A 27,649-nucleotide genomic window follows, 5' to 3' on the forward strand; every position below is an offset into this window, starting at 1 on the left:
AAATTCGAGTTGTGTTCATTTCTGGGTCAAAATTGGTGGCCCAATCCGCCATCAACATACGGGGACAGCTCTTCCATGTCACAGTCACACTTCGTTCCTTGAGACCAGCAGATGAGGGTTCACGGTTTAAGGTGCTCCCCACCCAAATTGTCTGAGGTCTCGTGAATGGTGAGGAGATCCAAGGCCGCCTTGGTAATATTCTCCTGCACTCAAAAGAGTCCTGCTTGCTTGCTGTACCGACGCCTTTTGCAGGAAACTGTTAAGACACTTTCAGAAAGTTTGTGCTAAGTTAAGAGAATATGCTGAACAGGAACAACCTGTCTTACTTAGGGGACTTACCTGATGTTTTCGTGACTTCAACTTTTTGCTTCGCCGGCTTTGCAAGAACAGACCCTAGATAGCCAGGAAAAAAAACAGGGAGGAGAAAACAAACATGATTGCAATTTACGGTTCCCTTTTGTCCAAAGAATATCATAGAATTGTAGAGTTGACTCAAAGAGCCATCTAGTCCAACCTACTGCAATGCAGGAATCACAACTATCTGAAGTTTTTCTCCTTTTTTTCTTCTCTTCTTTAATTTCTGCCTTTTAAAAATACGCTTAATATTTGGTGTTCATTTCTGTACACTGTTTTTCCTTTGTCCTTTCAAGCTTTAATGGTAGTTTAAAAAAAGAATCGCAACCGTATAGTTGTGGCTCAATTTAAATGAATCAGTTTATGTGGCATTTAAAAGACATTACATGCTCCAGAGTTCTCCATTTCATTCCTCCTGCCGTCGAGTTTTCTGCTCTCCCCACCCAATGATCGATCTGATTTCCATGGCCACTCAGCCTTCCTGGGGCTGTTCAGGGGCCTCTGCCCCCAACATATATTTTCCTAACTTCTGCAAGCCTTGGGGTCCCCCAGCCTGCTGAAACCTCCTCCTTGTACGTGAATAGGCTACAGAAAGGCTAAAGCTTCAAGAACAAAAAACCACAACTAAACTGCATGGTGATAGACACATTGTATTCCCACATCGTTTGACATAATACCTGCACACAATTCTTGGGACTCAGAACGTAAGAAAATGGGCATCATGCTTACCTGATGGTGCCCGGTGACCTTGCAGCCCCTGTACGATCTCCCCAACTCCTTCGGTTGATGGGCCGGTGTAAACCTCTTTTGGGAGGTCCGTCTGGCTCGCAAGCTCCTTCATCTTCAGCATGGTGAAGGGGGTGACAAAATTGTACGCGAGGGCCAGCTTCTCGGCTCTCTCCCTCAGCGTCTCCTTCTCTTCGCTGTCATCGCTCTTCAGCCAGGAGGTCATCAGCTCCTTGATGGTGAGGTAGCTCCAAGTCCGTTCGACGTAGTTCTGATCATCCGTGGGGTCTTCGGCACCCCTGGAGGCCAGTCCAACATGGTTCTTGGCAGAGAGGTCTACGGCCACGTCGGTTTTCAGGAGGACATACTTGTCGCTGTTGCTGGCTGTCACCTCCACATGTAAGCGGTCAGCTGTCTTGTTGAAGAGCTTCCCGGCAATGACAATTTCAGAGCCATTGAAGTAGTTGGGGAATAGGTTCTGGGTCACTTGCTCCACGCTGTCCGTAGGGTAATCGATCCGGATGTCGGAAAGAAGAGGCGTCCCGATCTCGTCATAGAACCTGCGTAGGAACAGTTTGTTATTGAGAAGCTCCAAGGGGTGACATTACTATATAAGCAGAGCATAGTGGAAGCAGACAGGCATCCCTTACAGCAGATAACAAATATAATAGCCCTGCATCAGATTCCCAACTTGTGCAGCGCAGTGGTCTAAACCACTGAGCCTCTTGGGCTTATAGAATCATAGAATCATAGAATCATAGAGTTGGAAGAGACCACAAGTCCAACCCCCTGCCAAGCAGGAAACACCATTAAAGCATTCCTGACAGATGGCTATCAAGCCTCCGCTTAAAGACCTCCAAAGAAGGAGACTCCACCACACTGTCGAACAGCTCTTACTGTCAGGAAGTTCTTCCTAATGTTTAGATGGAATCTTCTTTCTTGTAGTTTGAATCCATTGCTCCGTGTCCGCTTCTCTGGAGCAGCAGAAAACAACCTTTCTCCCTCCTCTATATGACATCCTTTGATATATTTGAACATGGCTATCATATCAGCCCTTAACCTTCTCTTCTCCAGGCTAAACATACCCAGCTCCCTAAGCCGTTCCTCATAAGGCATCGTTTCTAGGCCTTTGACCATTTTGGTTGCCCTCCTCTGGACACGTTCCAGCTTGTCAGTATCCTTCTTGAACTGTGGTGCCCAGAACTGGACACAGTATTCCAGGTGAGGTCTGACCAGAGCGGAATACATTTGCATGCAAAAGGTCCCAGGTTCAATCTCTGGCATCTCCAGTTAGGGCTGGGAGAGATCCCAGTGTGAGACCCTGGAAAGGGGCTGCCAGACAGTACAGGCAATACCATATTAGACTGACCGGTGGTCTGACTCACCAACTACCTATTTCCCTACAAGCAGCACCAAGTCCACAGCAAACTGCCTTGCAGAAGTTATTTGAAGTTCGACAGCTTGCTCTCCTTCCCAGGCTGAGAGAGAAAGATGGCAAAAAGAGGGTTTTTATGGAGACAGTGCGACTTTTGCAGCTGCTGCTGAAGTTGCAAAACAATGAAGCAGGGATGGAAGGAATGGAGAACTTCCGAAACAACAATGGGACGCTAGCCCAGCAACAACAGGCAAAAGATAAGACATAATATTCTATGAGGACGGGAAGAAACATTACAGACAGAAGAATTGCCACACACAGGAAGGAGTGAGTTTGAACGCTTCACCTGTATAATTTGGCATCTCAATGATTGCCATCATTATTTGGCATTGTTATAATGAGGCATTGTTATTGGATTGTTGTAACTGAAAACTAATAAAAATTATTATTGAAAAATAAAATAAAAAAACAGTGTAGATTAATGTATTTTTAACCTTCTGTTGGAAGCCGCCCAGAGTGGCTGGGGAAACCCAGCCAGATGGGTGGGGTAGAAAAAATAAATTTATTATTATTATTATTATTATTATTATTATTATTATTATTATTAACCCCACAGGAAACCAAAATGTTTCTCCACTGACTTACTAACTGAAAACAGATAACCGGAAATATTATTAGGGAACGTTTAGGGGTGGAGGGAAGTCAAGATATATATCAGGGAGTCAAGCCAGAAGTAGCAAAAGGAGATATTACTAAAATAGAAGAGGACATAAGATGGCTTGTTTTCCTTATATAAGATGTGTATTTGAGAGTATTTTTCTTTTAGTTTTTCTTTCCTTCCTTCCTTCTATTTTGTTTGTATACGTAATATGTATATGTATATGCACTTAATTTAAATAAAAATAAAATAAAATAAAAAATAGACTGACCAATGGTCCGACTCTGCAACTTCCTACGTCGCTACGTAGGAGCAACAAGTCCGCAACAAACTGCCTCTTGGAAGCGCCCCAGGCCCCACCGAAGTCCACAGCTGGATTTGCGCCCAGCACGTAGAACATCCAAACAGCCAGGGCTTAAAACTGGTTGCGTTTTCTCCACTCACCCTTTCAGCTGCGCGGCAGCGTCCTCGTCTTCCCGTATCCGCCGCGTCATCCCGCAATTCTCCAGCGCCAGCCTCTCCAATAGTTGGTAGTCCACGTCGTTGCCAATGCCGATGGTGAAGAGGCAGAACCTGTTGCGGATGGCCTCTTTGGTGTTGCTGACGATCTTGGCGGACTGCGTCTCTCCAACCGTCGGACGGCCGTCAGTCAGGAAGATGATCAAGGAGACGCTCCGAGCTTCGATGTCGTTCTGGGTGATGTAGTCATTGAGGATCTGGGTGCTGATTTGGAGGGCCCCATTGATGTTTGTGCCTAGGAAGACACAGCAGAATTAACCTCTCGGGCATGGGAATAGGGAGTTAGTTGCTCAGCTTCTAGTTTTTAAAAAAATTCCATCTCTCTGCCTTTTTGCAATAAATAATAATAATATATTATTATTATTATTATTATTATTATTATTATTATTATTACCCCAGCCATCTGGCTGGGTTTCCCCAGGCACTCTGGGCGGCTTCCATCAAAATATCAAAAACACCAAAAGAATCAAACATTAAAAACTTCCCTAAACAGGGTTGCCTTCAGATGTCTTCTAAAAGTCAGATAGTTGTTTATTTCCTTGACATTGGATGGGAGGGTGTTTCACTACAGAGAAGGCCCTTTGCCTGGTTCCTGCTATGTGAAACTGACCAGTAAGCTGGATGCTCCAGGCTTAAACCACATGGCCTTAGCAAGCCATCTTCGTGTTTCTATACAAATAATTTAGAAACAGCTGCCATTTTGAAACTAAGTTATGCTGCCTGTGTTTTCTTGCTGTTGTGTGGAAAAACACATGAATCTGACCTTTGAAGCGTTTGTAAGTAAACCATTTTTAACTTACCCAACGTGTGGTAAGTGGGTAGTTTTGGAAGCAACTTACAAGGTGGCATTTTAAAGGTCTAACACAGAGCTTTCCAAACTGTGTGTCACGACACGTTAAGTGTGTTGGCTGCAGTGTATAGGTGTGTTTTGCAAACGCTCCACACACTCCTCCCAGGGCTGAAAAGGGATTAGTTTAACCTTTGATCCACTAGTAAAACTGAACTACTGTGTCGCAAAATGATGCATGTCTAAAAAGTGTGTCACCAACATGAAAAGTCTGGAAAGCTCTGGTCTAACAGTCTATATTTCCATGCCTTACCTTGCTGCACGTTTTGTGATTTTAAATCTCTGCTGGAGCTTTCTCACCAAAGAGTGCTTGCCCCAAACCTGGATCTAGACATCCAGTGAAATCTCCTTCTATCGATCTATTTCCCCCCCCTTTAACCAAAATACTAACATAAAGGACATCAGCACTGAGTTTTCTGTTGCATGGTTGGACTAAAGCTACCTAAGGTTCTTTGGAAATGTCCCACTGTGCGAGAAAACTAATTCTTTCGGTATGCGTGTGTCAACAACCAAGCTGATTCAACCCTTGGCTTCACAGCTCTGCATGGTACATGCCAAAAATGATTCCCTCCTGTGATGAGCCAATACGCAGAGGCTCGTAGCAATGTCTCCTTCTTGGAGAACTGAGAGCCTCTCCTAGTGTTCCAGGAGAAGGCAAACTTCGTTTTCACTTCTCTCTGTATGACATGTGGATTTTCACAAAGGGGAATTAAGACAAATTCATGGAGTACTATCCATAGCCACTAGTCATGGTGGCCTTATGTTGAGGAGACAGACCAACGGATTTGGGTCACTTTCTCCTCTTGTAGATCTTCAGAGGCAACCCCTCCTTTGTTTCCAAGTTCCAGAACCTTGTCTCTGTGCCTTTAAGATCTGCTCGAAAGGCAGACATCCAACAGGTATAGCTTTTCGCAGCCTAGAGATGCGGCTCTGGAAGAAAGCTGCACCGGATGAACTTTTGGATCATATATCGGTTTAAAGTGTACAACGCCTCTGTCGCAGAAAGGATTATTATTTAATAATAATAACATGGAATTTATTATGCCAGTGGAGCCTTCATTTGTGTGTTGTGCCATATATGAAGTTGCAGGTTCACTGAAAAAGCACAAGGCCACCCCCACCTCCTTGACACCAGGAGTACCTCCAGTAGGCGACATGTTATGGATGTAGATCTTGGCATCTCTTATGTTGTTGAGAGTCACAGGCACCAGCTGGTCTTGTTGCCAGACCTTGATTCGATTGGAGAAGCCAATAATATTGAAGTGATCCTCAGGCCTTAGATCCTGGAGAATGGTGAAAAGGGCATCTTTGGTCTGAAACGAGAGACATAACCCGGATGTATATTTACATTTCCAACAAAGTTCCGTATAGTTAAAGCTATGGTTTTCCCAGTAGTGATGTATAAAAGTGAGAGATGGACCATAAAGAATGCAGATCGCCAAAGAACTGATGCTTTTGAATTATGGTGCTGGAGGAGACTCTTGAGAGTCCCATGGACTGCAAGAAGATCAAACCTATCCATTCTTAAGGGAATCAGCCCTGAGTGCTCACTGGAAGGACAGATCCTGAAGCTGAGGCTCCAATACTTTGGCCACCTCATGAGAAGAGAAGACTCCCTGGAAAAGACCCTGATGTTGGGAAAGATGGAGGGCACAAGGAGAAGGGGACGACAGAGGATGAGATGGTTGGACAGTGTTCTCGAAGCTACCAACATGAGAAGCTACAAAACTGCGGGAGGCCGTGGAAGACAGGAGTGCCTGGCCTGCTCTGGTTCATGGGGTCACGAAGAGTCGGACACAACTAAACGACTAAACAACAAATATTTACACTAGATCAGGCACCCCCAAACTCGGTCCTCCAGATGTTTTGGGACTACAATTCCAATAATCTCTGACCACTGGTCCTGTTAGCTAGGGATGATGGGAGTTGTAGTCCCAAAACATCTGGATGGCGGAGTTTGGGGGTGCCCGCACTAGATGCAGCAATGTATACATGCCCTTTTGCAACCATGGGCTAGTTTACAACTTCTTCTTTTTTTAATTTCAATTGGTTGATTCTACTTTGTGAGCCGCCCTGAGATCTACAGATGAAGGGCAGTGTTTGCAAATTTAATTAATAATAACAACAATTACTGAAGCACCAAGGGATTACATGCATGCATGCATGCATGAATGTGCAGTCACAGACAAAACACTTTATTGCAAGCAAGTTGTTCTTCCTTTTTGTGGTTATTTGGTTATAACTTTTGATAGAATACAGGTACAGTGGTGCCCCGCTAGACAAATGCCTCGCTAGACGAAAAACTCGCTAGACGAAGGCATTCGTCTAGCGGTAGGCTACCCCGCAAGATGAATTTGCCTATGGGGCTGCCTCGCAAGACGATTTTTTTTTTCCGTCTAGCGAAAACCATGGTTTGTATTGCCGCTTCGCTAGACGAAAATACTCGCAGAACGAATTATTTTCGTCTAGCGGGGCACCACTGTAACTGAACAAACTTTGTTGCATTACATTATTCATTAAATTATCATTCCACTGATATATAATCTTATGGCGTTACTAAAAGAAAAGAAAAAAGTGGTGTTATGGGCCATCAAACCTTGGAAACACACTTTCCCCCAAAGGTTTCTGCAATTTTGGCCACTAGTATACTTTGGTCAGCCTTTCCTGATTCACAGTATGATTGCTGCTTTGCATATATATCCCTACTTTAATTGTGCACTTTCTCCATGCTATGCATATTTTTTTATTAATCTCTATCATGTCTCCTCTTATTCGCCTTTTCTCGGAACCCAAACATCCGCAACGCTGCAATTAGATACCCAGCATTCCAGATTTATCTGGATTCCCCCCCCCAAAAAAATACAAATTCACTGGGGTCTTCTCAACCTGATTGGCTCATCAGCCAAATTGACTGTCTCTGGAATCTTTGACATGTTCTTTATTTAATATAATGTTTTATTCTCTTGTTAATTGTTGTTGTTTAGTCGTTCAGTCGTGTCCGACTCTCCGTGACCCCATGGACCAGAGCACGCCAGGCACTCCTGTCTTCCACTGCCTCCCGCAGTTTGGTCAAACTCATGTTAGTAGCTTTGAGAACACTGTCCAACCATCTCGTCCTCTGTCGTCCCCTTCTCCTTGTGCCCTCAATCTTTCCCAACACCAGGGTCTTTTCCAGGGAGTCTTCTCTTCTCATGAGGTGGCCAAAGTATTGGAGCCTCAGCTTCAGGATCTGTCCTTCTAGTGAGCACTCAGGGCTGATTTCCTTAAGAATGGATAGATTTGATCTTCTTGCAGTCCATGGGACTCTCCAGAGTCTCCTCCAGCACCATAATTCAAAAGCATCAATTCTTCGGTGATCAGTCTTCTTTATGGTCCAGCTCTCACTTCCATACATTACTACTGGGAAAACCATAGCTTTAACTATACGGACCTTTGTCGGCAAGGTGATGTCTTTGCTTTTTAAGATGCTGTCTAGGTTTGTCATTGCTTTTCTCCCAAGAAGCAGGCGTCTTCTAATTTCGTGACTGCTGTCACCATCTGCAGTGATCATGGAACCCAAGAAAGTGAAATCTCTTACTGCCTCCATTTCTTCCCCTTCTATTTGCCAGGAGGTGATGGGACCAGTGGCCATGATCTTAGTTTTTTTGATGTTGAGTTTCAGACCATAATTTGCGCTCTCCTCTTTCACCCTCATTAAAAGGTTCTTTAATTCCTCCTCACTTTCTGCCATCAAGATTGTGTCATCAGCATATCTGAGGTTGTTGATATTTTTGCCGGCAATCTTAATTCCGGTTTGGGATTCATCCAGTCCAGCCTTTCGCATGATGAATTCTGCATATAAGTTAAATAAGCAGGGAGACAATATACAGCCTTGTCGTACTCCTTTCCCAATTTTGAACCAATCAGTTATTCCATATCCAGTTCTAACTGTAGCTTCTTGTCCCACATAGAGATTTCTCAGGAGACAGATGAGGTGATCCGGCACTCCCATTTCTTTAAGAACTTGCCATAGTTTGCTGTGTTCAACACAGTCAAATGCTTTTGCGTAGTCAATGAAGCAGAAGTAGATGTTTTTCTGGAACTCTCTAGCTTTCCTCCATAATCCAGCACAAGTTTGCTGTTTTAAATGTGTGTTTTATATTTGACCTCCTTCAGCAATGCCTTATTTTGAAATGTTTAAGGTAATATTTTAAGTTCCCTGTTAATTATGTTGCTTTGAATGTATATTGGATTTTCTTCTGTAATGCTTTATTTTGATCTTTTAATATAGGTTGTAAACTGCTTTGAGATTTCCCCCCTTAAAAATATAGAAATGAAATGAATTATAATAATAATATTTTCAAGGAGCTTGCAATGAAAGAACCCAAAGTCAAAAACATTCACCCAGATGAACATTTTCTACATTTGGGGTTATATAATTTGACAGACTCAAGTGCTAAATGATTGCTGCTGCTGTTGTCACTGCCTGCAATACAATATTTAACACAACAGCTTCCCTGAAGAGCCCCACGCCAAGTCCCTTCCCTTTCCATCTTCAAATATTGAAGGCTTCTTGGTCCCAGATGCAAGGATAAATTTGGAGAGCATCAGAAACATTTTAGTCGTCTCTGTTCAGCTTCCCTTGTGATCTCGGATGGAAGCTGATGATGTCATGGCAAAACACATTACCAACCGCAATGGAATCTGGAGTCATCTCTCCAGCTGGTGGCCTTGGGGTCGGATCCAAGGGCTATCAAGGACAATGGAGGGTTTTTGTTTTTGTTTTTTTTTTAAAGAAACTTTTCCAGCACTGATGTGATTCAGTAGGGAGCATTTTGGACACAGGCCCGAGACACTAGTTTTGGTCGAAATCCTTGCTCATGTACATGCTGTGTGGGCTTTTTGAGACACCCGTTCTATCTCCAGCCTCAGTGCTCCATCTCTAAAATGGAGACACAAGACCGTAAGAAAGAGTGTGGTCGAAAAGTCATCTAGTTCAGCATTCCGTGCTCAAGCAAATGCCTATGGAAAGCTGACAAGCAGAACCTGAATACAACTGAACCCTCCCTGCTTGAAATATGGGGGGGGGGGACAGACAAATATTAATATCTGATATCTTTATATCAAGACTAAAAATCTAAGCTAAATAAAAACACAGAGGGGAGAGAGAGAGAGAGAGAGAGAGAGAGAGAGAGAGAGAGAGAGAAGATGAAGGAGTCAAGGAAACCGAAAAGAAAGAGAGCTTCCGATTCTTCACCTGCCACCTATAGAGAGAGAAATCTTCAACACATCCACTCCAAGGTAACATCCAGCAAATCCACCTTCTATAAACCAACATTATCCTCAACCCTCAAACTTAGCTATCATAAAAGTCTGTTATGTATTGAAGTTCTCACCCTAGGCCACTAGGGGTGTGTGTATATAGTTCATTCTGCTGCAGTTTTCACTCAGGTCCGCATATGCAAATGAAGGATTGTAAACTGACGTTCAGGGATTGGGTAACTGCAGAAAATTGTTACTGTTGCGTTGTAGCTGAGTTCTATATAAGCAGGTTGCTGAGCCCTTCAGCTCAGTCCTGTTCCAGCCTGAGAATAAACAAGAGCTGTTTGGAAATCACTGTGTCGTCTGCTGTGTCCACCCATGACTTAACAAAGTCCATTTTCTTTTTCACACAAAAAGCCTATATAAGAAGCTTCCGGTCTCTAGTAAATGTTGACTATGATTTTCCTCTTGTCGAACCTGTCAATTTCACCACCTCACCTATGTCCAGTAATTTTGACAACCGTTCCTCCACTGTAGGTATCGATGAATCTTTCCATCTTTGTGCGTATAAAAGTCTCACCGTTATAACCATATATTAAAAGGAACTTCCGCATTCTTTTTCTAAGTGTAGATTTGTAAGTCCCAGCAGGAAGAGTTCTTGTTTCGGTTGAAACTGACCTTCAAAATCCTCTGTATCAGTTTAATGCATTTGTAGCCAATATTTTTTAGCTCTTTTTTACACGTCCAACAAGCATGATAAAATGTCTTCATATTCTTGACACTTCCAGCAAGTATTTGGAGCGTATTTTTTGCATTCTAAATAACTCCTCAGGAGATTATTATTATTATTATTATTATTTGAATTTATGTACTGTCCTATATCCGGGGGTCTCAGGGCGGTTCACAGAATAATATCAAGATATAAAACCACAAAATACCTAATAAAAATAAAAACAACAACCCAATAGCCCCCCCCCCCAAAAAAACCATTTTAAAGGGGCATAGTATGTAAATCAGATCAACCAAAGGCCTGGTTAAAAAGGAACACTTTTGTCTAGTGCCTAAAGGTGTATAATGAAGGCGCCAGGTGAACTTCCCTGGGGAGAGCATTCCACAGACGGGGAGCCACTGCAGAGAAGGCCCCGTTCTCGTGTTGCCGCCCTCCGGACCTTTCAAGGAGGCGGCACACAAAGAGGGCCTCAGATGATCTCAGGGTCCGGGTGGGTTCATATGGAAAGAGGCGGTTAAGTACTAACGATACATCATTTAGTAATATATGTGTGTGTGTGTATATATATATATGTGTGTGTGTGTGTGTGTGTGTGTGTGTTATGATTATATACACACACACACACACACACACACACACAATGTGTATTTTAATCCTTTAGTGACAGTCCACATCTGTGTATTATACCCAAAAAGAATTGCCCATTTAATCATACATCCTTAAACCCTGCTTGGAATTCCTCAGCACTTGTAGTATTCCAGAGGTCGTTGTACTCCAGATCCTGTTTGTTGTTGTTCAGTCGTTCAGTCATGTCCGACTCTTCGTGACCCCATGGACCAGAGCACGCCAGGCACGCCTATCCTTCACTGCCTCTCGCAGTTTGGCTAAACTCATGTTAGTAGCTTCGAGAACACTGTCCAACCATCTCGTCCTCTGTCGTCCCCTTCTCCTTGTGTCCTCCATCTTTCCCAACGTCAGGGTCTTTTCCAGGGAGTCTTCCCTTCTCATGAGGTGGCCAAAGTACTGGAGCCTCAACTTCAGGATCTGTCCTTCTAGTGAGCACTCAGGGCCGATTTCCTTGAGAATGGATAGGTTTGATCTTCTTGCAGTCCATGGGACTCTCAAGAGTCTCCTCCAGCACTAGATCCTGTTACCTCTGACCATTTGTTGTCGGGAGTTGGAGTTCAACAACCACTGGAGTGACCCAGGTTCTCCATCTCTGGTCCAAGTCATGGAGACCAAAGGCAGTCAGGAGAATGCTAACTGGGCACTTTCCACCTGTCCTAACTAGTGACATGCTCATTCCCAGAAGCTGAGGTGACGGCATGAGGCCAGCCGGAGGTCCTTCTGAAATGGGGGCCATTGTTGGTGATATTTGTTGCACACAATCCCTCCATTGTTACGCAGCGTGGGCCAGGGATTGGGGGGGGGGGAGAGGTGGCCCTGGCTGGGAAGTGGAAGTCAAGTCAGTTCATAGGGACACATGAGTTCAGCTGTTCAGAACGCACTCGCTTTGCCTCACACAGCCAACTTCCTATGAAGTAATGGCCTGGCAACAATAACCTCATTCTGGAGCCTTTTCCATCTCCTTTCATCCACTCGGAGGCTAAGGGCCACTTTCCTTTGCATCTCAGGTGACTATTATCTTGCCATTCTGTAGGCAGAGCCAGACCAAAGAAATTTAGGAACATAGGAAGCTGCCTTATACTGACTCAGCACTGTACAGTGGTACCTCTGGGTTAAGAACTTAATTCGTTCTGGAGGTCCGTTCTTAACCTGAAACTGTTCTTAACCTGAAGCACCACTTTAGCTAATGGGGCCTCCCGCTGCCGCTGTGCCGCCAGAGCACGATTTCTGTTCTTATCCTGAAGCAAAGTTCTTAACCTGAAGCGTTATTTCTGGGTTAGCGGAGTTTGTAACCTGAAGCGTATGTAACCTGAAGTGTATGTGACCCGAGGTACCACTGTATACACTGAATGGCTCACACTTGTGGTTTTTTTTTCAGTCCGACCTGGAGAATGCCAGGGATTGAACCCGGAGCCTTCTGCATGCAAGGCAGATGCTGTGTCTCTCTCTCAAGCCTCAAGGCTGGATGGCCATCTGTCATGGATGCTTGAGTTGAGATTCCTGCAGGGGTCAAGACGACGCTTGGGTTCCCTTCCAGCTCTACAGTTCTCTGAGTCTATGGTTCTCAGGTATCTATTATTTTAACTGGCGATGCCATGGACTGAGTCCAAGATCTCCCGCAAGGAGAGCATCTGCTCTACCCCTGAACTTTGTTCCAGAGGCTTTCCAGGGTTTCTGGCAGGGAATATCTGCCATCTCCCATCTGGAGATGCCAAGGACCGAACCGGAGACCCTTTGAATGCAAAGCAGATGCTCTGCCACTGAGATATTGCTATTCTCCTCTTCATAGTTCCTCATTCACAAGACTCGCGGTTTCATGTTAGAAGCAGACACAGCCATCGCATCCTTCTGCTCTGTCCTTGGGAACACAGTGGTGCCTCAGTTGTCATACATAATCCGTTCCAGAAGAACGCCCAACTTCCAAAACGTTCGACAACTGAGGCGCAAAGGGCAATTGGCAAAGCCAATGGAAAAAATTGACAAAACACGCAGCGGAAGCCATTCTACTTCCGAGGCACGTTAAAAAACGGAAGCAATTACTTCCGGGTTTTGGGCGTTTGGGTTCCGAATCGTTCAGCTTCCGAGATGCTTGAAAACCGAGGTACCACTGTATAAGAAGCGCCTGCTAATTTGTCTGTTTCTTGGGTCTGTGCAGTTTTTCTTTTGTTCATCCACTTTCCCTAGGAAAATCCGCAAATTACTGCTCAACTGGGGGGGGGGAAGCATCCATACAGTGGTACCTCCAGTTGCGAAGGGGATCCATTCCGGAAGTCCGGCTGCATCCTGAGGAATTCGCAACCGGAGGACTGCTTCTGCGCATGTGCGTGGCATGGTTTAGTGCTTCTGTGCATGCGTGTGGCGCATAGAGCATTTCTGCAAATGTGTGCATGGCGAAACCCGGAAAAATAATTCCAGTTTTGCTGTGTTTGCATCCCAAAGTTTACGTATCCAGAGGGATACATAAGCGGAGGTACGACTGTACACAGAAAACCCAGCTGACGTTTGTTCCAGTTCAGCAATGAACCCAGGGAAAGCAGAGGGGTAGAAGGAAAACCTTTCAGACCTATTGGGACAAACAGAAGTGGGCATAAACTCCGTTTCCACAGCCCTCACCACACCTTGTGGCACAGAATCCCATAAATTTATTTCACCTCGGAAAAGAGGCATAGTTCATTTCATTTTGTCCTGCTATGACAACTGCATGGGGTGACCTCAAATTCTAAAACTGTCGCCCTTTGTAAAAGCCAGAGCTCTAGTGTCTTTAAACTGCAAAATAAATCTACAAATGCTCTCCCTCATTTCCTGGAAGATTTTAAACGTACAGGAAGCGTCTCCGATTGAATGTCTACCTGGCACACATCCCTGAAAGGCCCAGAAATCCTGCCCAAAAGCCAAGCGGATAACCTTTAGCCCCAAACACCTTCCGCAGTCCGGGCGGTTTTCTAATCATCCCGCCAGGCAGGCTATCTGTAATTTAAATTTAACCTCCAGCCCATTTCCAAAACTTGAAATCTGCCTTCCTCGGCACATCTCACATTCCTCTTCCCGTCCTCGCACTCCCTCGTTCGAGCTATCACTTTCCCCTCCAGAAAAGTGTGCAGAACTTAAGCGAGCGAAGCTTCCCCATGGCCTCTGATAATAAGGGCTTTGTTCCAACTTCCTAGATTGCACTCCCAGGAAAGAAACAGGACCTGCGTCTAGCTGTAGAGATAAGCCCATTTCTGTATTGTTGCCTTCTGCCCTTAAAATCGCTTGCTAGCAGACACGGCACCTAGACATGATGCTTATTGTGTGGTTGCAATGATCAAACCTATCCATTCTTAAAGAAATCAGGCCTGAGTGCTCACTGGAAGGGCAGATCCTGAAGTTGAGGCTCCAGTACTTTGGCCACCTCATGAGAAGAGAAGACTCCCTAGAAAAGACCCTGATGTTGGGAAAGATGGAGGGCACAAGGAGAAGGGGACGACAGAGGATGAGATGGTTGGGCAGTGTTCTCGAAGCGACTAGCATGAGTCTGACCAAACTGCGAGATGCAGTGGAGGATAGGGGTGCCTGGAGTGCTCTGGTCCATGGGGTCACGAAGAGTCGGACACAACTGAACAATAACAATTATTATACTCCACCTATCTGACTAGGTTGCCCCAGCCATGCTGGGTGGCTTCCAACAAATATAAAAGCTCAATAAAACATCAAACACCAACAACTTCCCTATACAGGGCTGCCTTCAGATGCCTTCTAAAAGTTGTATAGTTAACAGCCTCTGCAATATGTTCCTTATCTGGGGGCTCTTTGGGTGGCAAACTCTTTAAGTTCCTCCCTTCCAAAAACATTATATATGTTTGCTGTCTTCATGCTTTAAGATTATGACAACAAGTGAGTGCACCATTTGAGCACAAACACCGTAAAACAAATAAAACCAACAGGATCAACACTCACTGCTGGCATTTGAGCACAGCTCTTCAAGGGTTAACCTGAGACTGAACTGTGCAAACCAATCCTCCTCCTAATCCAAGACCCATCAGGAGGAAAGTAAAAGTCCTTGCAAAGGTTACCGTAATCCCTGACCTAAAACAGAAATGGCCTGTTCACACCAACTCCTGGCTGGAAAAAGACTTAATCCTTTGTTCCCAGCTATAGGTGGCTAAGTCTTTAGTTGTTCATTTCTGCCCTGTTCAGCAAACTGGGCTTAATTGAGGTGAGGTTGCTGCTTAACTTCAGGGAGGGAGTTTATGGGACCCAGAGAGGTGAAAGACTCCTTAAAGGTAAAGGGACCCCTGACCGTTAGGTCCAGTCGCGGACGATTCTGTGGTTACGGCACTCATCTCGCGTTACTGGCCGAGGGAGCTCGCATACAGCTTCCGGGTCATGTGGCCAGCATGACTAAGCCGCTTCTGGCGAATCAGAGCAGCGCACGGAAATGCCGTTTACCTTCCCGCCGGAGTGGTACCTATTTATCTGCTTGCACTTTGTGCTTTCGAACTGCTAGGTTGGCAGGAGCAGGGACCGAACAACGGGAGCTCACCCCGTCGCGGGGATTTGAACCGCCAACCTTCTGTTCGGCAAGCCCTAGGCTCTGTGATTTAGACCACAGCGCCACCTGCATCCCTTTGGTCCATGCAAATTACTCCAGAGCAACACAATCTGATGCAAGACACAATGCCAACTGCCTCCTTTCTAGCAGGACTTCTTGTTCCCTAGATCATCAGAAAGGAATTTCCTTTACTCCCATCTATTCACCAAACCCAGTAGAGAGAGAGGCACATGGGAATGCAGGTCAAACACACACACACCCTCCAGCGCAGGAGCTGGGATGCCATCAGGCAGAGGGTCAGGGCAATGAATTGCCAGAACCCCAGACTCTCACCTGCCTCAGCTTGGTCCCCACCATGGAGGCGCTGCTGTCGAGCACAAACACAACGTTCTTCGGCAACGGAGGGAGGTCCTTGGGAGCAAAATAGTGCACAAAGTATCCATTCAAAACCTGGCGGGATGAGAAAGAGAGAAATCAAGAGCTTTAGCGCCATGCCAACCACCTTGCTAGAACTACAGACCCAGAAAGTCCCAGGCGGCCAAGCTTAAGGGATGCTAGTAGCCCAGGTGTCACTGCAAAATTCTGGGAAAAGGCAGCAAAAACTGGTCCGTTAAAACCATTGGAAGAGCCTCCTGGATGAGGCCAGTGTGGTCCATCTAGTCCAAGCATCCTGTTCTCACAGTGGCCAGCCAGGTGATAAACCCACAAACTGGATTAAAGCACAAAGGCGCTTTCCCATTCGGTGGTTTCTAGCAACTGGTATTCAGAAACATTGCTGCTTCCAGATGTGGAGGCAGAGCAGAGCCATCCTGGTTAACAGCCGCCAATAACCCTTTCCTCCATGAATTTCTCTAATCCTCTTCTAAAACCATCTAGGTTGGTGACCAAAACTGCCTCCCGTGGGAGCAGGTTCATCAGTTTAACTATGTGCTTATTCTTTTCTTTTTTTATAAGAATTTATTTAAAAAAAATTAAAACAACAAGCACAAAATACAACAAAACAATACATAACACTACAAAACTACAAAAAAACTACAAAAAATAACAAAATTAAACACAAAAATACAAAAATCTTAACAAACTCTTATTAAACTATCCTTATCCTATTCCTAAACATTGTTTTGGGACCTCCTCACATCCTCTCTTCTGTGTTCATTTCTAATCTTCTTTAGTAACTTTATAACATTGTAAAATCCTCCTCATCCAATCTTAATCTTTATAAACATCAATCATCATTTAACTCTAATCTTAATCCTAATAAAAATAAACTTAACATAATTCTAACTACTTCTTATATCCTATCTTGATCTAACTTCTGGCATTACTGTAGCCTTATATATTCTCTGATTTTAATTTCAAATGTCTATCTTTTCATGTTGTTTCAAATAGTCTTTAAATTTCTTCCAATCCTCCTGCACCGTTTCTTCCCTCTGGTCTCGGAGTTTCGCGGTCAGTTCTGCGAGTTCCATATATTCAATCAACTTCATCTGCCAATCTTCCACTGTTGGTAGTTCTTCAGTTTTCCAGTTTTTAGCTATTAAAATCCTAGCAGCTGTTGTGGCATAACTATGTGCTTATTCATCTCTCCCGAATCTTCCAATAGAATGGGAAGAATAGGGCAAATTGGAATTAGTTGGAACAAAATAGAAAATTCTTTCCAGTAGCACCTTAGAGACCAACTGAGTTTGTTCTTGGTATGAGCTTTCGTGTGCATGCACACTTCTTCAGATACGTATCTGAAGAAGTGGTATCTGAAGAAGTGTGCATGCACACGAAAGCTCATACCAAGAACAAAATCGAAAATTCTTTCTAGTAGCACCTTAGAGACCAACTGAGTTTGTTCGATTTTGTTTTGACTATGGCAGACCAACACGGCTACCCACCTGTAACCAAGAACAAACTCAGTTGGTCTCTACGGTGCTACTAGAAAGAATTTTCTATTTTGTTTCGACTATGGCAGACCAGCACGGCTACCCACCTGTAACTGGAATTAGTTGGCTCCGTCTGTTGATGGCTCCGGCGCCACCTAGTGTTCACCTCCCAACTTCCTGTCCTACCAATCGCAATGAGCATCAGTCTCCAGTTATCAGCCAAAGCTCTGGGAGTTGCTTAGGTCTCAGCAAACTGGCTGCACCTTCAGATCCACGACTACAAGGTAACTAGCCAGGTCTGATCCACGTTTGAATAGCAGCTTCTAGGAACTAGTTGCTGTTATAGGCGAGATCAAACTTTGGGGGGAAGGAAGAGATTATCTCTATCATGCATTGCTTCTGGAATTTCCCAGGAGGCTTAAATCTACCAACCCACCCATGCCAATTTGCACTGTGTTGGCCAGGTAGCCTTTCCCCCTCAGAAATCTGTTTCACAAATTGCACAGCAAATAATGTAACGAACAGCAGGCATGCTACCTGGACATCTCCAACACTCAGCTCCCTGTTGACGTCGTATCTGACAACAAAATCTCCCAGGACGCCATTCCGTGAGATCTTGGATTGCTGGACAACGTTGGGGCTGAAGGTCACCTTGGCTAAAGTTTTCGTCTGGCCAACCACCGTCGAAGGTGGGGGAGAGATGTCATCTGGTGGGGAAACACACCGTTAAGTACCTTAGACAAGCTTCGTAAACAAGATCACTTCACGCCGCAACATTTTGTCGCAGGACCCACTTGTATTGCTGACTCTGGAACCCTGCAGCAAGTTTGTTTGTTATAACTCTGGCATTTAATTGATTCCAGCATTGCGGAAGGTTTTGGACTAGATGACCCTTGGGGTTCCTTCCAACTCTATAATTTTATGATTATTACAGTCAAAAATGGTGGTGCAAAATTGAAAGAGCACTGGGTTGTTTTTTCCAACCGTAAAACTGGTTCTGCACAATTCTTTAATTTTTTTTAATGAAAATTTGAATGCAACAGTTTATTGCAAAAATCTCCTAATTTACACATATCCGTATGCTGTCTTGCTTAATAGACACATTTTTACAACACAAATTTCTCTAATTTAATGCATTTTTATATGTCATTTCCAGCGATATATGCATATTGTGCACACCTTACCATAGTATATACATTCTGGTACACGGTTAGGGTTGCCATAATTTGAAGAGCAAAAAATGGGACACATTTGCCTGCTTCTACTTTTAACTATTCATCGCTATGACAACTCTACCTTGATTCAATGCGAACTGAGTCCAATTTCATAGAATTATAGAGTTGGAAGGGTCCTGAGGATCATCTAGTCCAACCCCCTGCAAAGTAGGAATCTCAACTAAAGCATCCATGACAGATGGCCACCCGACCTCTGCTTAAAAACCTCCAAGGAAGGAGAGTCCACGACCTTCTGACAGAGCTAGAACTGCTGTTGAGGAGCTCTTACCATCAAAAAGTTCTTCCTCCATCCATAGCTGAGAATTAAATGACGTTCCAGCGGGGATGGAGAGAGGAACTCTGGACTTTTTTGATGTCCGTTGGAATGAAGCCTGGGCATGAGATCATCCAAAAGGGCAAAACATATTGGATTCAGCTTCCTATCCATCATTTTGTTGGTGGCAGCCCAAATAATGATAATAACTAATTTTTAATAGCCCAACACCTGCCTGGCTCAGGAAACGATTTTCCAAAAGTTGGTGGCTTGCAAGTTTCCTGCCTGGGGAAAACAAAATAGCTGAGTTCACACGTATCTTACTAAGCGAGCTGTCCATTTGCAGACAACTATTTCATTGTCATTCCTTCCTCTTCTGGCTCAAGATGCAGCATTATTCTATCCCTCATTAATAGAGGGTTTCCGGGGTGGGTGGGTGCAATTGATGTAAAAGCAAGCGAGGTGGGTCTTAATTTAAGGGTCCATCAGGGAAGGTTCATGAAGGCAACAGACCTACTATCTGCAAAGGAAGACTAGAGGAGCCCTTTTTCATGAGTGGAGAAGGAGTTCACTGTGCAGGGGTGTTGGGACGAGTGTACCCCTCAATTCTGGTTTCTCTCAGTTCCCATTCTTAAGTCCAGTTCTCCATAACATTTCCATTCACTTCTTAAAACCCTCGTAACAATCCACGAGCAATTTAAGGGTGAATTTCTCCTAATACACAACTGTGTGGCGCAGTTTTGTATGCAATTTTTATATGCATTTTTGCAAAGCAATTTCCCCTAAAACAATGCATGTCTGCATGTTCCCTTAATGAATATACATATGCAATTTTATGCACAATTAAGCCCAGTGTGTGACTTTTTGTGCACACTATTTGGCTGGAGAACTGCATTCTAAATTTGACAAAGTGTGAATTTTGAAAGACGGTTGCATTTCGGTTCACGTGTTGCCTTGAAGAGTTCAAATTAGACAGGTCCACCTTTAAATGAGAACGGAGTCAAATTTACTCCCATCCCTGCAACCAGAGACAGGGGTGGAATCTAGACACATATTAAAAAAAACACTGTGAAAATGCTTTCTTTAAAAAAGCGTTTTGAAAAATATATCGAATTTGCCATAAACTCACCATCGCCATCTAGTGTCACATTTGTATAATGCACTTAAAACATTCCATTTGCAGCTGTATAACTGAGTCCTGAGTCCATCTGAATATCTTACAAGCAGAACATGATGACTACCGTCTGTCTCCAGAGGAAGATTACAGCCCCTTTCCAATGCGTGGAAAGGAAGTTTAAGAGTGGGATTTTGAATGGGAAATGGCTGGAGGGAAAAGGGTTTTTTTTGTTGGTTTCTCAAGATCATAAACACCCACAGTTTTTTTTCATTGTGAAGGCGGCTGCAGCAAATGGACTATTACACCCATCTGCCATGTAACATCCTGTTAGACTCCAACACAGCAAGATCTTGGAAAAGACCATCGGCTAGTTTAATGCGGAAGAATTGATGCTTTTGAATTATGGTGCTGGAGGAGACTCTTGAGAGTCCCATGGACGGCAAGAAGATCAAACCTATCCATTCTTAAAGAAATCAGCCCTGAGTGCTCACTAGAAGGACAGATCCTGAAGTTGAGGCTCCAGTACTTTGGCCACCTCATGAGAAGAGAAGACTCCCTGGAAAAGACCCTGATGTTGGGAAAGATGGAGGGCACAAGGAGAAGGGGACGACAGAGGATGAGGTGGTTGGACAGTGTTCTCGAAGCTACTAACATGAGTTTGGCCAAATTGCGAGAGGCAGTGAAGGATAGGCGTGCCTGGCGTGCTCTGGTCCATGGGGTCACGAAGAGTCGGACACGACTGAACGACTGAACAACAAAAGTTTAATGCCACCAAATTTCTTGCAACAGACACGTGCTGCTGAGTTCTTGAAATCTGAACGTTGGCACACGACACAGGTTCAATCCCCACCTTGGGTCATTTAGCAAGACAGCCTTGCTAATGCACGGTGTTTGCTAGGCTAAGTGACAGCACCCTCATCCTTTCCCCGCAGAGCTGCCAGCGTACAAAGGAACAATAAAAACCATGGACAGGGAAACACAGAGGAGTGCCAGAACGGGGGTGGGGGTGGGGATTTCCATCACTGTCGAGCAGCAGGACTTCCTATGCGATTTGGCACAGCCAGATGGAAAAAACAATTTGCTTAAAATAAGCACATTCCCAGGAGGAGATCAGGAGTCAGGGAGAATCGTTCTCAGATGCCGAAAAGTATTTTATTTCTCTATTTACGTTTCCATCCCATCCTACAACAGGGTGACATGCATCTCCCCACTCTCCCCACTCGAACCTCACAACAACCCTGTGAGGCAGGCAGTGCTCGAGAGTAGGTAATTATTTATTTATTTATTTATATTATTATTATTATTATTATTATTATTATTATTATTATTACCCCACCCATCTGGCTGAGTTTCCCCAGCCACTCTTGGCAGCTTACAGGATATATAAAACACAGTAAAATATCAAACTTTAAAAACTTCCCAATTCTAATTGGTCAATTTTGGTTTCTCTCGGGGGTTTTTCTTCTTCTTCTTTCAAACTTAGATTCAGTTCCACAAATTTCTGCACCCGTTTCTGATTTATTTGTTTATTTAAAATCCACTTGTGGCGCACATCTACTAATTTACTAAAATGTTTGTATACCACAGTGTCACAAAACATTCACCAAAGTGGTTTGCAACAATAAAAACCATATAATAAAAATCATTAAAATAGGGGAAAAAACAAAAAACAAAAACCCAGACATTTAATCATTGCGGAAGGAAGTATTCTTAATTGCCTGTATAGGCCTGGCGGAATAGAAAAGTTCTCAGCGGGCATTTAAAAGCTGGCACAGAAGGCATTCGCTGAATCTCCAATGGCAAAATATTCAATGGTAACGGGCCACTTTCTCCTAATATATAATTTTGTGTTTGCAAATTTGCAAAAAACACACGCAGGTCCCGCTATCCATCAATGCAAAAATTCACTTATCTGCACACAAAAAATATATATACCCAGACCTTGATACCTGCACAGCTGATTCAGATACCCGAACCAGGCCCGTCTTAGAGGGATCGGCCGCCCTGGCACGGCGATCCCTCGGCGCCCCCAGCCTGCCACCTCTCCGCCCGCCTCCCTCCCGCGCTGGCCGCCCCTCGGGAGGGGGGTGGGCGAGCGGGGGATGAGGGGCGTGGCGTTGGAGCAGGCGCTCGCGCGCCGGCGGGCGGAGGATGAGGGGCGGGTGGGCGCTCGGGCTGCAAGCCGACCGCCCTCGCCTCCCAGAGCCCCAGCTGGAGTGCTGGAAGGTCGCGCAAAGCCCCGCGCCGCTTCAGCGCTCCAGCTGGGGCTCCGGGAGGCGAGGGCGGGCGGCTTACAGCCCACCCGCCGGCGCGCGAGTGCCCACCTGCCCGTGGGGGCGGGGGCGGGTTGGGGAGGGGGAGCCCGGTATGCCGGCGGGCTCGCGGGGGTGCCCCTGGGGTGCCCGGCGCTCTGGCGCGCCGCGCCACCGGCCTCTATGGATGAGACGGCTCTGACCCGAACAGATGGAACTTGCCAACTTCCTTACTGGTTTGTGCCCAGCTAGTCAACTGCGGCCACTTTTGGGCAGGAGCCATAGAAAGAGGGAGCAGGAAGTGAGAACAGACAACTCAGGGAGCAGAACAGATTGGACAAACCAGTGTTTCTTTTGTCTCTCTTTTGCTGGTTGGCTGGTTGCCATTTTTGGAAGAAACCATGCCGGTTGCAGGGGTGGAGAAACCATGGATAAGAAATGCTCCCATAGGAAATAAAGGAAGCCATAAGCCCGCTAAGCAAACTCTCAATGAATTAACAGTTTCCTCGGAACGCACTGTGTTCGGTAAGTGGGACCTGTGTGTATACATATTTTTGAGGTGTCATTGTACTCCGATGGTGCCTCTTGCTTGCCTGGATGAAGAAACTAGCCCACCGTACAGAGATAAAAGTTACATTGGTTGCTTCTGGCCATGCCCTCCTCCTCCACAGTGTGGTGTAGTGGTTAAGAGCGGTAGATTCGTAATCTGGTGAACCGGGTTCGCTTCCCCGCTCCTCCACATGCAGCTGCTGGGTGATCTTGGGCCAGTCACACTTCTCTGAAGTCTCTCAGCCCCACTCACCTCACAGAGTGTTTGTTGAGGGGGAGGAAGGGAAAGGAGAATGTCAGCCGCTTTGAGACTCCTTCGGGTAGTGATAAAGCGGGATATCAAATCCAAACTCTTTCACCTGGCCCCTGCAAGATTGCCTAGAACGGAATTTGGCCCTTGGCTGAAAAGCGTTCCTTGCCCCCGTGTTAAGTTCTACTCACCTCCGCTGCTCCCATTGCCCCTGCTCTTGCTGTTTTGGAGAGGCAGGACTTCCAGAGAGACGATGCCCGAATTTTCAAGAATGTTCACCTCCACCCGTAACTTCCCTACCAGCTGCTGAGGCCGGATGCTGACCGTGTACTGATACTTCCCCAACCGTCTCTGCAAAAGCTCCTCGTAGTGCAGCAGGAAGACGGCTTCTGTTTTCCGGGGAATTGTTCCGGAGGCTTTGAATGTCTCAACTCTGTTTTCCCTACCAGGAGAATTCAAAGGTGCAGTTAGCAGGTGGGTTTCAATAGGGCGCATGTTTTCATGTACTTAGCACCTCATCCCCCACAGATGCAGTAGGGCGGAAAGGAGACTACTTTGGTTGATATAGGCCTCAAAAGCCAGGAGGAGGCGGTAGCCATCAAAGCAACCACAGCTCAATGGTACAGCACCTGTTTTGTGGGCCTTCATTGCAGTCAAACCAACAATTCAAAGTTTGCCAGATAGGCACGTGAAGGGGCTGAAGCTCACAGAGCTTTCCTGTAAAAATTGCTAAAGAGAACTCTGTGAGATCGCTTTCTTTGTCTGCCTTGGGAGGAAGCTGTAACACTACATATTTCCTTCCTGCCTGGGCATCTCTCTTTTTCTTCCTCATGCCTCCAAGCTGACCACACGTCATAGCTGTCAAGTCTCCCTTTTTTTGCAGGAAACTCCCTTATTCCAAGCCGCTTCCCACTGCTATCCCTTATTGTTGATATCCCTTAAATTTCCCTTATTTCCGGGAAGGAGAGTTGGAGTCCGGGGACCCCTTGGGTCCCTGCATTTCTCAGCCCTGCCTGCCTGCCTACCTCACAGGACTGTTGTGGGGATTAAATGAGGACTAGGACCAGGGAGCTCCTTGGAGTAAAAGGTGGAATATAAATACCTAATAACAAACAGACAGGCAGACAGATATATAAAGAAGAAGATAAAATAGACGAATGTTTCTCGGCAAGAGATGCTCAGATTAAGCATTGCTGCCCCTAACTGGAGGCAGAGCAGAGCCAACCTGGCCAGAAGCCATCAGTGGTCCTCTCCTCCTGCATGAATTTGCCTAATCCTTTGCTAAAGCCATCCAAGTTGGTGGCCATCGCTGCTCCCTGCGGCAGGGAGTTCCAGAGGTTAACCGTGTGCTGCATGAATAAGTGCTTTCTTTTCTCTGCCCTGATTTCTATTTCCTGGGAGCTCTTTCCTGGTGTAAATTAATTTGTAGCCTGGGGGGGATTACCGCAGCGTGGACTGTCCCTGAGAACCGTAGACTGTCCCCGGAACAGGTGAGGGTGCTGATCCCTTATTTTCAATTCCGAAACTTGACAGCTATGCCACACGTGCATGCCTGAGCTCGGCAGCTCAGACACCATTTCCAACACAGATTTTGTACTTCTGTAACTTGGATGGTAATTATAAACCTGCCTTTGTTTTCCTGCTGCTTCGAGACCTAGCTTATGTAAGTAAATGCTACTTTTCTTCACAACACAATTTCTGTGTGGTTATTTTTAAGGGGGAGAAAAGGGATAATAACAGGGGAAATCCAATTTGCCATAAAGTAGCCTGGATTATTGTTTCTGGAAGGTTAAATCAGGCAGAGGGCCTTCTCGGTAGTGGCGCCCTCCCATCAGATGTCAAGGAAATAAACAACTACCTGACTTTTAGAAAACATCTCCTGTTTCGAGAAGTTTTTAATGTTTGATGTTTTATCATGTTAATATTCTATTGGGAGCCACCTAGAGTGGCTGGGGAAACCCAGCCAGATGGGCTGGATATAAATAATAAATTTATTATTATTATTATTATTATTATTATTATTATTATTATTATTATTATTATCCTTGTTTTAGCTTCCAAGTTTAAAGCTGCAAAGGATGGTACTCTGCTGATCTCACTCATGTGAGCAAGGAAGCATTATAATGAAATAATATATCCTCTCCTAGTGCCTAGATCCATTCCTACATGTTTCGCATGCAGAAGGTCTCGGGTTTAATCCCTGACATCTACAGGTCAGGCTGGGAATTTCCCGTCTGAAATCCATGGAGAGCTGCTGCCAGTCAGTGTAGACAATGCTGAGGAGATGGACCAACGCTAATGCTATTCTAGGCTGTGTCAACAGAAGTGCCCAGGTCAAGGGGAGTAATCGTACCGCTCAATTCTGCCTTGGTCAGACCCCACCTGGAGTCCTGCATCCATTTCTGTGTACCGCCATTTAATGAGGATATTGACAGGCTGGAATGTGCCCGAATCCTGCCTTGAAGGTTTTCATTGAGGCATGGTGGCAAGAAGTCTCACATGCAAGCCACTCAGGGCCGTCTTAAAGGGATCGGCCGCCCTGGCGCGACGATCCCTCGGCGCCCCCGGTGGGCGCCTCTCCGCCCACCTCCCTCCCGCGCTGGCCGCCCCTCGGGAGGGGGGGTGGGCAAGCGGGAGATGAGGGGCGTGGCACTGCAAGCCGGCCGCCCTCCGGAGCCCCAGCTGGAGCACTGGGAAGGGCGCGCAAAGCCCCACGCCGCTCCAGCGCCACGCCCCTCATCCCCCGAGGGATGGGAGGTGGGCGAGCGGGGGATGAGGGGCGTGGCGCTGGAGCTTTGAAACAGGCGAGCTTTGAAACAGCAGCAGTGAAATCCTTGCCTTGCCTTGCAAGTCCTTATCCACTCCCATTTGCCTTTCCACATGAATTTGCCAGGATTCCTCCTTAAAAATCTACCCAGAGACCAGATGAGATGCCTCGAGTCCCCCATGTAAGACCTGGAACAGATCAAACTGCAGGAGGTCTGCCCCTCTCTATGAAATACCTACCCGTCACCTGTGGGTCTCCAATATCTGTTCTTTCTGTCCGTGCCCCCGTACTTCTGGTCCTTCCCAATTACTTCCCCGTGGTAAACCCTCTCACCGATGACCCTGGAGCCACGAAAGAGAGAAGATTAGCATGGAGGGGCATGGGATCAAGTGGATTCTGCCAGCCACAGCTTTCCTTGTGGTGGTGAGATGCACTGCAGCTGAGTGGGCATTCCAACCTTCCTATAAAACTGTCATTTAAAAAAAAAACCTGAAATATTTTTTCCACCAGAAAGGAGATTTTTATGACTGTTTTATAGGAAGGCTGGAATGCCCAGATGCATCGCATCTCACCATTGTGAGGGTTGGTTGTGACCGGTTAACCTGTGTGCCTTCTTCACCTGCTGCTGATGGGCAATTTCAAACTCTCCCCACCCCACCTTTTCCCCACTTAAGGTTCTTCACCATCAAATTAAAGACTGTTTCTGCAAAGTAGGCTACCGCAAGTGGTCGAGTTTACACCTGGGCATTCCAGCCTCATACAAAACGGTCATAAAAATCTCCTTTCTAGTGGGAAAATTGATTATATAAGTACGGTGAGTGTTTTTGAATGCTGTTATATGACTGCTTCTGTCGGGAGTCCCCAAACTGAGCTGGGGGGAGGCCGTGGGGTAACCCGGGAGGGGTACAAAAGAAGCAACGGTGTACCAGGCAGATGTTGGAGGTGTGCTTGACTATCAGACTTTGAAAAGCAGGTATCAATGTTCATCGGTTTTGATGAATTATAATTACACTAAATAGTTTGGATCGGATTCTGAATGTGGTTGGCATCCATGTGTCTCGAGAGGCAGTGGAAGATTGCACCATCGGGGGGTAAAGGCAAACTGTTGGAGGGTTTTGATAAGGTGTGCAATTAATTATTACATTTTATTGTGTTATCGTCCTTAGTGGGTCATGCAAAATGCTATTCTGAACAATGATTTTTATAGGGTAGGGGGCACTAGGGATGAGTTTATGGAACCGAGGAGGCAGTGGCCCAGAAAAAAAAACTTTGGGGAAAACTAGTTTATATAAATGCTGGAATACCCAAATGCACTACATCTCACCACAATACACAGTGGTACCTCGGCTTAAGAACAGTCCTGTTTAAGAACGAATTGGTTTACGAACTCCGCAAAACCGGAAATAGTGTCCCGGTTTGCAAACTTTACCTCGGTCTAAGAACTGAATCCGAACGGTGGAAGGGCACTGGCGGCGGGAGGCCTCGTTAGGGAAAGCGCGCCTCAGTTTAAGAACGGTTTCAGTTTAAGAACACACTTCCGAAATATATTAAGTTCGTAAGCCGAGGTACCACCGTTTATGAAAAGGTATCCCTACATTCTATTGCGAGATCAAATTCCAGAAATTTGGTGTGATGGGGTTTTTTTTGGGGGGGGGAGTGTTATCATTTCAGAAAGTGCAAATGTGTTAAGCTTGTCATTCATTCATTCATTTGTTTATTACGGTTATAAACCAGCTCAAAAGGCACA

The 27,649-nt window shown here is 45.5% G+C and overlaps 1 protein-coding gene across 1 annotated transcript in view; it reads right to left on the reverse strand.

Moving 5' to 3' along the window:
• Positions 1-27,649, reverse strand: part of ITIH5 (inter-alpha-trypsin inhibitor heavy chain 5) — a 48,057-nt gene that overhangs the window by 5,637 nt on the left and 14,771 nt on the right. Inside the window, exons 4-11 of the mRNA XM_033162806.1 lie at positions 26,142-26,243; positions 23,327-23,577; positions 18,017-18,186; positions 15,942-16,058; positions 5,621-5,792; positions 3,558-3,867; positions 1,084-1,640; positions 340-393 (exon numbers count right to left, since the gene is read on the reverse strand). Of these exons, the coding sequence (XP_033018697.1) occupies positions 340-393; positions 1,084-1,640; positions 3,558-3,867; positions 5,621-5,792; positions 15,942-16,058; positions 18,017-18,186; positions 23,327-23,577; positions 26,142-26,243 (1,733 nt within the window). The remainder of the gene's footprint in view (positions 1-339; positions 394-1,083; positions 1,641-3,557; positions 3,868-5,620; positions 5,793-15,941; positions 16,059-18,016; positions 18,187-23,326; positions 23,578-26,141; positions 26,244-27,649) is intronic.

Source organism: Lacerta agilis, chromosome 10 (genome assembly GCF_009819535.1).
Source record: "Lacerta agilis isolate rLacAgi1 chromosome 10, rLacAgi1.pri, whole genome shotgun sequence".
NCBI classification, from domain to species: domain Eukaryota; kingdom Metazoa; phylum Chordata; class Lepidosauria; order Squamata; family Lacertidae; genus Lacerta; species Lacerta agilis.